General features: G+C 36.6%; 1 protein-coding gene across 1 annotated transcript; it reads left to right on the forward strand.

Annotated features, from left to right (window-relative positions):
• The first annotated feature begins 10335 nt into the window (after positions 1 to 10335).
• On the forward strand, positions 10336 to 11199 carry LOC108775300 (basic salivary proline-rich protein 1-like). The gene has a single exon (XM_018541620.1). It carries the CDS (start codon positions 10336 to 10338, stop codon positions 11197 to 11199), a length of 864 nt encoding a protein of 287 aa, XP_018397122.1.
• Positions 11200 to 11879: the final 680 nt, after the last annotated feature.

An 11879-nucleotide genomic window follows, 5' to 3' on the forward strand; every position in this document is an offset into this window, starting at 1 on the left:
AATTAATTTTTTGACTTCTTAAATTTGACTGATGTGAACCTGGCGTCTGACTTTATCAAAAATAAATATTGATATGTAGCGCGTTTATATTTCATTTGTACCTGTGTGTACTGATCTTTAATTCGTTTGTAACTCAAAGAATACAAAAATAAGTGAGTTACAAAAACGCCAGCCCCCAACTTCAAAATTTTTTAATTTTGCTTATGCCATTCAAAAGAGAATCGTTCGAACCCGTTTGTATTTCCATTATTTTTGTTTGTACCTCAATGCGTTTGGAGATACAGCGTTTTAAAAATTTTCAAAAAACGCTAAGAGAGTAAATCGGCCATTTTAAGAAATATGTACTCTTTGAGGTACAAACGAAATAAAGATCGGTACAAACAGGTACAAACGAAGTACAAACGTGCTACGGTATCAATTTTTATTTTTGATAAAGTCGGGCGCTAGGATCACATCGGTTTAAATTTGTAACAAATTATTTTTTTATCATCATCGACGACACGATTAGACTTATATTTCACTTCACCAACTCTCACCACGATTGATTATTAATTTATTCTATTACGCTTTTGAGGCTTTCACGGGTATTTTCTTCAATTATACCAGAGGGTTTGCGGGTTATCGCCGTGTCTTTCTTCATTAGTAATGCCAACGTTTCGTGAACCATACCGTTCACTTTTTGATACTGTATCAGCGCACCCCTCACCCTGATGAAGTGAACGGTATGGTTCACGAAACGTTGGCATTAATAATGAAAAAAGACACGGCGATAACCCGTAAACCCTCTGGCATAATTTATTCTATTGTGCATTTCATCATCATAAAATCATTTCAAAAAGTAATATTGTGAGAAACACGTCATGAATGCTGTCTGGTGAGTTATTTATTGAGATAACGAATTTTGCTTGATTATTATATTTAAATTCATTACTCCACGTTATATCACATTAGATTATCGATTCCGCCAACATTCAATTTATCAATGTTTTGTCAGTTTGTTCTGTTAAATTTGTTCTCTCGGAGAGTCGTCTGACATCACAATACACGAATACATTTATAATTCTACCGTCACATACTATGGTTTTTTTTACATCTGAAGAAGGCTCAATCCAGGAGCCGAAACATGTTATGTATGCAGTTTGAATTGTTTTAATTTTAATTATATTAATAATTCTTTTTTATTTTATTTAAATATATTAATTTCTTAATTCTATTTATCGACGATTCTCGGATTTGCTCTTTGCATTATCCTTATTGTTTTGATATCGAAAGCTTTGTTTTATTAGTTTTTTGTTATGCTAGTAATGTCGAAAAACTGACAAAAGGAATCAATTTATTGAATCCTTTTAGTTTGTAAGTTTAATTGAACATGTCTTCTTAATTTAATTGTAATATAACCGTTATGCTAAAAATTTTACGGCGATTGTCTAAAAAAAAAGATCCGCTTGCAAAATTTATTTCAGAGACGGTTGCACAATTATGGGCGAAGTACAAAAGAAAATTCTCGCGCGAAGAGAATACTCGTACATGCAAGTAGTATAAGCATTGGACCGTATTCAGAACGCACTTTGTCGATAAAAGCGCGCTTTTATATCTGAAATTCTACAGTATACGTGACGTAAACTATAGCATGTTAGCGCGCATCGTTGTTAGCGCGTTCTGAATACGGGCCATATAGAATCTAAGTGACACAACCAACGATATTTTGATCGAAATATAACTACGATGCAGCACACAACGTCGGGCATTTGCAGGGTGTTCACATGAGGAGTTCGAACAAAGTGTTTTCGTTCCATCGGTGTATGAAACGAGTGTGAATACGGTCCTTTAAATATCGGTCTAATATATCCTGGCCCTCTCAATTCGGCCGAAGGCATCTCCGATCGGGACAAAACGACGACACATTATTATTAAGTCGAAAGCGTGTCCTCGCCGTAGGCGTACTTTCGAATCACCTTGCATTTTTCTTTATTTTTCTTTTGTATACCTACCTTTGTAGTTCTTTCAGCTACATTTTACATTAATCCATTTTTGAAGAAATATATCATAAAATCACAGATTTTTTTAAAGTAAAATATACGAAGAAAAAGACGTTAACATTTTGGAAATTTAAGAGTTTGAGGATGGAATTCGTAAGTTTCATATATTCCTCAACAATTAGAAACTGTATTTGAAATTGAAATACACTACTCACATTAATTAAAACATCACCTCTCACACCTTCGAAAAATTGGTAAACTTTAAATGAGTGTAACTTCTACAAAAATGGTCCAAATAAGACTTTCAGAAAAGCATTTTGTAGCTTGAAATCTCTACTTTCGAAGCTTATAATTGAAATTTCAATATGACTGATACTTTACGGAGTTATACGGACACAAATGGATATCCATCAAATCTAAAAATTTTTCACAAACTTTACAATGGTCTATGGCATGAGATAAAAATTACACGAAAATGCGGTTTGCAGCATTGAAAAGAGTTAATCTTTACCTTTAATTTCATTTTTTATTGAACGTTGTGCGATTTTTTTTCACTGAGTTATTCAACATTGAATTAAAAATGGTCCCTTTGACTTTGACTGTTCATAAAAGACGAACGGAGTGACGTACAGCATTTTTTAAAAAACAAAAAAAAAGTTCAATGTTTTCTCCTTAAAGTGCTTTTATTAATTTTTAGACACAGATAAGCTTTTTATGTAAAAACTTACATGAAAGGTGAAGTTAAAAACTGAGGCAATTATCCGTTTCTCGACTCGATCTATTCTGATCAAAAGAGAGAGAGCAACTCTGATAATTAACGTAATTTTACACTTTAGGGTCTACTAATTTCCACGAGACTCATACGAAACAGTCGCGACATTTTTAAACTAATGTCCTTCATGTTCGAAGTTACGATTTTGGGCAAGACAGCATTCGCTATATTGAAATTAATCTTATATCGCAGTATGCGATCACACCGATGGCATTATCGTTATCCGAAGCGTACCTACCACGTGGAGGTTGCACAGTCGGATTTTACGCTTCTTGTGTTTGTGTGTGCGTGTGCGTGTGTGCGCGTGCGCGTGTATGTATGTGTGCCTGCATGCACGCGCGTGTGTGTGAAAATAAAAAAATTCAATTTTAATACGAGGTATTGCCGCCTCTATCGACATACTTGAGCGCCGATTGCGACGGCATTATCCACGAATACAAACATTAGAAGACCCTATTAAGATTAGAAGACACTAGAGACCCTCTAAGTAAGAACTATTCTCGCGCTAATTTTCGAATTCCTATGTTTCCTTATTGTTTTATTTTTTTTCTTATTAAACGACAATACTAAATCAACTCGGCTAAAGCCTAGATCTCTGCTCTGTGTCTCATTCAACTACATTCAATTTCATTTATTTACATATGAGTATCCGAGGAGCTGTTGTGACTGTCGCTGCTAATAGCGTGGCCCCCGTCTAATATTGCCTCTTCGGAGAATTCATAATTATCACGCTTTTAGAGGACTGTTATGACCGGCGCTGCCAATAGCGTGGCCCCTGTCTGATATCGGTTCCTCAAAGAGTTTATAATCCGAAGGATTGTTGCGACTGTCGCTGCCAATAGCGTGGCCCTCGTCTTACGGCACTCCTTCGGAACACCGATAATTCCTTTGCGTACTTTCATGTCTACCAAAGACAGACGTAGACAACAAGAGAAGAGATTGAGGTTTCAAATAAAATCAATTCTTAATTCAAACCACGATTCTTTCCCCTATTTCCAGAAATTGGCGCAATTATTAAATCAAAATAAACCGGTAGACTCACCTCGCGAAAGCATATATTCACTCCAACCGTTGGAGATCAATTTTTCGTTCCCCAATTACAATAATATCCAAAAAGCCGATGCACGTAGACTCGCCTATAAGCTCCGTAAGCTTTTTGGCATCGGGTTCAAAATCATCCTTCCAAACAATTGTCCCGTGCTTCCCAGTAAATCTTAACCGCGCATCTTATATCTTGATATAATATGTATATTTTAAAAACCCGTATTATTTAATTGAAATAAGTATATTTATGCAATATTTTTTTGTAATACGCGCACGCTTTAGCACGAATTAAACTGTGTTCTCAAAAAATTCTCGATCATTTCCCAATTTTCGCAGTCGAAATAATATTAATTTCTAAAGCGCCGAATATCCGTCATCGATGGGGAGTGGAGAATAGGGACTGCCTGACAAGCGTCCCACGTCGCGCACACCGCCGTGCGCCGCGAGCTCCAAACGTCGTGTTGTGACCATAGAGATAGTAGTACTAGAGTACGCATTGTCGGAAATTTGAGGAGTGGGGGTAATTCTATCTAGAAAAGGACGCACTCATTTGGAACTAGAGACCCTCTAGTCAGAGATGATACATGACGCCATTTTCTGGTACTGAACTACGCGCGTAAATTCAAATTACATATAGGAACAGCATTGATTATAGATAGTGGTACGAGCAAAAGTTTGAATACAAAATTGAATCTTAGCATTAGTATGGAGTAGGATTAGTATGTGTAATTAAAATATAATAAAAATACATATACAATAACGAAATTTTTAATTTTTGTATCTATTTGTTATATAATTAGTTATTATTTTTAAAAGTTTCAGTGATCGAAAATAGATTCGAAGGGATTCAAATGTTATTCTTCAAATGTAATGATTTAGTTATTGACTGATTCCATCTCAAATCGTACAGAGCGGACTGGGTGATATTTTCAGAATAAATTTACATCGAAGTATATGATTCAATAATGAAAATAAGGAGACCCGTATTTCACCGTTTGCCGAAAAAAAATTTTATGGCGATGTTAGGAGCTTGCGAAGTTAACGCCTCTTTTTACTGAAAGTGAAACAATTGTTATTAAAATATACCATATTTTCACGAATAATCAACTTATTTAAAATATTTCTTTCAGCATGTAATGTGGGGCTATATTCGTTATCAAATGACGCTAAAAAATTTATTTAATTTTGTTAAATAACAAAATGGCGGTCATTTTATTGAAAAAATATAAAACTCAATTTCTCAAAAACCCCACCTTTAAAAATTAAAATTTTTTTTGCAATTTCAGAGACATATCAGGTACTTTTTCTCTACAATTTTATTTCTGGTAAACCATTCCTTGATATGTAAAAAAAATTATTTTCTGAAAATATTTATATTTCTTTGTAATCACTGATGTGAACGCAAAATATCTGTATTTCATTTTTTTTTATGACAATAACTCTATATAAATACAAGAAATGTTTAATAAAAAATTAATAAATTAATAATATAATTGAATTATAAACTCTTATATGTTTCAAAAACAATACAAAAAATTAAGTAAATACAAAGGCTATTAAGAGTCAACGCTGTTAGCAGTGCGTAAAAATTTAATCTTAAAATCTATAACATAGATATTATGTCGAACGTTTCGATCCTACGTTTCGGATCATCATCAGCGACAATACAATATAAAATTAAACATTACTCAGAGTTGCAAACAATGATGTTGTTCCGCAGTATGTAATATACAACCAATCTGAGGCAAGACTATCACTTCTTCAGGTGAAAGTATGTACATTAGTTCGAATAATTGAGTATGTCTGTGAATTATATAATCAAGAATTATAAATTACCTTAAAAATTTTTTTAAATTATAAAATTTGATAAAACAGTAAAAATTAAATACTCAATAAGCTTACCTCAAGTTGGTCGACAAAAGACATAAAATCAATTATATCACAGAAATCGCATTGATCAAATTTCATCGTCAATATGTCTGTATATGACGATGTACAACGATATAATGAAGACCGTTATTACAAATCAACAGACCACAAACAAGTTAGGTCAAATTAATGTTTATTAGTTTGTCTAAAATATTAGCGTATGAGCGATCAAGACCATCGGTATCTGTTTTTAAATTAAGACCATTACTTTGTGTCTTGATGTAAAGCATTTCTGATAGAAATGTTTAGTCATAAAAAGGAATTACATGTAATTATTCACATACATAAATTAAGTAACAAAATCACTCAGAGATATCTGTTTAATCATTTTCAATTGATGATTTGATGTTCTGGCAATATGACAATGCTTTTCTCCGGTTTCTTTAAAAATATAGGATAAGGGGTGTAGAAATATATTATTATAAATAATACTTTTATACTATTTATTTTATATTTATTGTACATTATTGTCTTATAGAATTTGTAAACGTGTGAAGAATATTAATGCAATAAGCAATTAATTATAACATGCAATATCCAGTGCGACGTAGAAAAGGACATACGTATTTGTTAATAAATAAAATTTGAATAATATTTGTAATACTGCGAACTATACACAGAATATGTAGATTGAAGTATCAATCGTGAAAAGAAAAATTAAATAAATTTCAAAAACCCTTCAACTAAACTATCCGCGTCGACAAGTAAAATGTACATCGATCATTAACGATAAAGTTATTGTCGGCATTTATTTACAAGCATTATTTACAAGAAACTCCATTTGTAACAATGTACTAAACAATACACACGCAGAATAATTATTTTATGTTAAAATGCATGGCCATGCTCTTGCTGCTATTATTAATTATAACAATAAATTCATACCACCAGCCTCAGAAATCGCATTAGTACATGTTTGGCTGTTCTTGTCAAATATAGTTGGCACCGCTATACTCTTTAATTTTTTTGAACCATCGACACGTACCTTCTCCCACATGTCAGAAGCGAAGTGACTTTATAATTTATAAAATACAGTTCCCACAGAAGAAAGAAAAAATTGCTATGCAGTAAATACAAGTAAAATTTGATAAGAAAAGAGATTTTTACAACTACACCCTGCAGATGATTGAATTCTAATATGGTAATTTACCTCGCATAGACAAGAATTCTTCGTCGGCAACCAGTTCTTTTTATTCAAATTCTCGATCCATAACTTTCTTCATGGTTCATGCTTCGGAAAAAAACACATTTTTATTCCTGCTGCTGATCTTCTGCCGCAAGCAATGCATCGACCCATGTTGCGGCATGCCACAGATTACTGTCACTCAGGTTATGTAAACAAAATGTTTTATTACATTAAAATACTTTAAATTACTTAGATTTAATGTTTAAAATGCTCAGATACGTGAGAAATGACACAAATTTTGAATGCAAAAAACAGAATAAAATAATAGTTTACATCAGTATAAAGATAATTTAGAAATATACCTATATGAATAAAATACGCTCCTTTGCGAAGGCACTTTTGTTCGTGAATTTCCAAATAATAATTCCCAAATAATAATTGTGAAGTCTGCACTCTGCTAAACTGTTTCAATTTCAATCTGAAAAACCGGGTAAACAATTGTGTTTACACAATACACAAGTACAGTTCACGTATAGGTTAACACACTAACACAAGCGTAGTGTCCCAAAACATGGCGGCGAAATTACTTAGTAACATCTGGCCAATCACGAGTAACCAATCTCTCGTCTCATCTCTTACTAGAGGGTCTCTATTTGGAACCGTTTCGTTCTCTCTCGTTTCGCGCATGCGTATAGCCGTATACTCTGAGAGAGGGGATTGAAAGAAAGAATAAGGAATTGAAAGAGCAACCCTTGGCACTGGGAAACCCTTAACCTTATCGAAGTCAATTCTTTGTTTGATTCCAAAGAGATCAGGCTTGTCCGGTCATTCTTGGAAAGCCAAAAGTTTCTTTTCGCGAGACTTAACTAAACCATGTGAATTTGACTATCTTCATAAGAAACAATCTGGTGGTGCTGACCAATATGCTCGCATAACTGGAATTATAGAGGTATAAGTAATAGATTTTTATCATTAATATTTATTGATTATTCATCGAGAGCCCTTAACCTTATCAAACTCAATTCTTTGTTTGATTCCAAAGTGATCAGGCTCAATCAGGCTTGTCCGGTCATGTAATGATGAAACTTTTCTCGTTCGACTCGGTCTTTTCTTTCGATCCCCTCTCTCAGAGTATGGTATATGCTATACGCATGCGCGAAACGAGAGAGAACGAAAAGGCCCAAATTAGAGTCCCTATAAGAGAGTTGTGTCAATCTGAAGTAAAATGGCGTCTAATTGGGACTCTGGCAGAAAGGGACGCTAGACCTTATACTACGTATTTACGAAGAGCGTAAAATCATGGTGGCAGGCAAGACGAAAGCTTGCTAATACGAACGGCAACGAGACCTCGGTTTAAGTCCCGGCACCGGTGGAGTCCAGATATTTTTCTCGACCCACTCTTACAATATCAAAATTATAAGTAAGTCTATACATTATTATAAAGCTTTCGAATTAAAAATATATAAAAGATACAGATATTATGTGGTCGAAAGTGACATTCTAACCTTGTCTACTTGTCAATATTATATAATTTAACGTAAATTCTACTCTTACAACTTCTAAAATCTAAACCACCGCGTTCACATTACTCAAAAGTGGGGATATAACAGCATCGATGATTGGTTCCGCCATTTTACTTCAAAGCCAATGAAAATTTATACAAGATTGACACAACTCTCTTATAGGGACTCTAGCCCAAATGAGTGCGTCCTTTTCTAGATAGGATTACCCCCACTCCTTTAATGCGTACTCTAGTACTACACTATTATCTCTATGATTGTGACTCAGCCAGCGGCGCACTTGCCAGGCAATCCCCGCCAGTCCCCTCCCTCCGCGGTCCGCGCGCCGTCGAGCTATCATGGGCCACGCACCGGCAGAAATGCTGTCGTTCGGCGTGCGGCGCTACACATTCTTACCGAAATACACATGTACGTGTTACTGGGAACGCGGAAAAGGCGTAGAACGCGAAGGGAGAAAGTAGTAGGGGGCGCTCCGATATTCTATCCTTAGCGCAAGGCGCACGATCGAGAGAGGAAGCATAATAGGACGTGATACCTGTTCGTGGTGTACTTTCGCTGTCTCACACATTTGTTATTAGTACGAGTGAGATACTCCGGTGTCTCTCGCTCGTCAATATTCATAATAATACTTTTATTAGACACAAAATGTTGTAATTATCCATAAAAATTTTTAATATTGTAAAGAATTGTTGTGCATAATTAGAACATTACGTATAATTTTGAGATTCATTGTAATAGCTTTCCATGCATTTGTAAATTTGCAGTTTACAAATGAAATTAATATTTTGTATCGCAAATTGTAAAAATAAGTTTACAATTAAATGTAAGAACATATAATAGAATAAATGAATAGAATATGATGTAATGTCATGCGAAATAACGTTCAGAAATAGTTTTCTTTTCATAATTATACATATTTTTATAAATTCAAAAAGTCATATAATACACAGAGAAAAAGGTTTCTTTGGACTTAATATTCCTAAATATCAAAACATAACAGGACTACGAGCCATAAATTAATATTAGATTAATGAAAGTAAAACAATTTAATTTACAGGATTCCCACAGAAAATGAATTTTGAAATTCCCTGACTTTTCCAGGTTTTCCAGATGAGAATGAAGAATTTTCCCTGATCAATATAAAATATTGATTGTCGCACCTGATAATTTAGATTGATTGAAGTTTTTAAAGAAAGAGTGGAACATTATGTGGATAGAAATAATTTAATTACGGCAAGGTTAAATAAGCGAGGTGTTGGGTAATTGAGATTCAGATAATCAAGGTTCTATGTATGTAAATTTTAAAGTTTAAAAATAGGAGTAGTAGGAAAATGAGCTTATATTACTAGATACAACGAAAATTTCGAAGACAAAATATAATAAAATCTTATATAAATTCAGGCCAAAAAGAAATAAATTATTATTGAAAAAAAGAATACAATTATATCGAAAAAAATGAATAAAATATAAATTTTAATAATTTTATTATAAATTTCAATTATTTTTTTTTACAGTTAAAAATGTAAATAATACGTTTTATAAAATATATATTTAACTGTAACAATGTCAATTAAGTTTCGTTAAACTATATAGAACAAAAAATATTTTGAGAAATTTCTAATTTATATATTTAAAAAAAAGAACAATTACTCTTTTGTTAACAAAATGACTGATACATGGGCCAGTGTATTCATAATAGTACTTATGGCGACTCTTATCAGTCGCACTAACGAAAACCGAGCAGCTACCTTTCGTCAAGCGCTCAGTGGGAACATCCAAGTACCTGTAGCACTCGACCATACAAGCGCCCGTAGCACGCGACCGCGCGCAAGTACTGCGTGACGCGCAACTACCACGGTACGCCCACCAAAGGGCTAGCGCCGATAATGTTATCGCGTGCGAAGAATCGGTCCAAGGCCCTTATAGATAAGGCACCGAACCGATCAACCGGCACCGAGCTGCGGCATGCAGGGCTATACCTCTCGGCAGTTTTTACCTCAGCTACGGTCTCTTGACAAAGCGCAGTCATTGCAGCTACAGCCGCCACCGCAGCCTCACCAGCAGCAGCCACCGCAGCCTCCGCCGCATCAGCCACCGCGGCCTCCGCCGCGGCAGACGTCGCAGCCTCCGCAGCAGCAGCCGCCGCCGCCGCAGCAGCCTCCACAGCAGAGGCCCTCGCAGCCTCCGCAGCAGCCGCCGCAGCCACCAGCCCGCCAGAGAGGGACCTCGCTCATTCAGCGTCTACGCCAGCAGCTCCTGCGCCGCCGACAACTACAAGTGACGGCCCCCAGGATCCGGCCGGTAGAGGCCGCAGGACTGTTCCGGCGCCAGCCAAGGCGGCAACATCCAAGGGGGCATACACCGCAGCCTCCGCCAGGGTCGCCGACACTGCCGACGCCTCCCCCGACACCGCCGGCCGCTCCGCAAAGACCGCCATCGACCGCCGCGCGAAAGGTGACCCTCCAGCTAGCCACCTGGAAGCTAGAGCGGCTAGACATCCCGCCGCCTGCTAGGACCAGGCCACCGAGGTATTGCCTACACCCGTGGGACCTGCGGGTACGCCGGTACACCTCGCCGAGGTATCAACGGGCGTCTCCACCGGCGAGGCCTCAGGAGCTGTCCTCTGGTTCAGAGTGGGAGACCCCCAGCCAGAAAGCGACGAGCCGCCAATCCGAAGACATCAACGGCAACTACTGGGGCCCAGAAAAGAAGACTCTGACGCAGCCCTCGCTCATCTACCGAGAGCGAGTCACCGCGAAGTGTCGGACCACCCGGTGGACAAGCACGCAGCCGCCGCTCACATACAAGGAGCGCAGTCCCTCTAAGTGAGGGGGAAAACCAAACGGCCCTTTTCAGGGCCACCACAAAATACCTAAGTCCAACTAAGTGTATATAACTGTACATAGCGGTAATAAACCTTGTACATAAATACAGAGTCACGACTTCAACCTCTCTCGCGATCTTGCGATCCCTGACGCCTCACCGACAGAGGCCGACAGCGACGGCCGGCCGGTGACTCCTCGTACACCTACCAGTAGCGGGTAGACGTAACCAATACCAAGATAAATTCTACTAAATTAAATAGTAAAACCCATGTAGTACTATCTTTATCCTCATATAATGACATATATCATTTGTATAAAAGACCTGATATCAATAGTCGGCGCCAAGTTATTCTATATCAGAATTCTCTCTCTCTTTTCTTCTTCAGTAATACCCAACAGTTCCCAACTTTACGTCTGATTTGACTAATACTAACTCGAACATGTACTTGAATACCTCATTATGTATGCCAAGGTTAATTTTTTATAAAAACCTACGTGATGTTATCCTTATCATATTTGCTGTTTAGTAGAATTTAAAAACCTACGTCGTGTTACCCTTATAATCGGCTGTGAATCTGACCAGTCATATTTGCTGTTTAGTAGAATTTAAAAACCCACGTGGTGTTATCCTTATGCTGTTTAGTAGATCAAGGTATAACCTAGATTCTACAATCGTATATGAAC

The sequence above is a fragment of the Cyphomyrmex costatus genome, unplaced genomic scaffold (genome assembly GCF_001594065.2).
Source record: "Cyphomyrmex costatus isolate MS0001 unplaced genomic scaffold, Ccosl1.0 scaffold1060, whole genome shotgun sequence".
NCBI classification, from domain to species: Eukaryota; Metazoa; Arthropoda; class Insecta; order Hymenoptera; family Formicidae; genus Cyphomyrmex; species Cyphomyrmex costatus.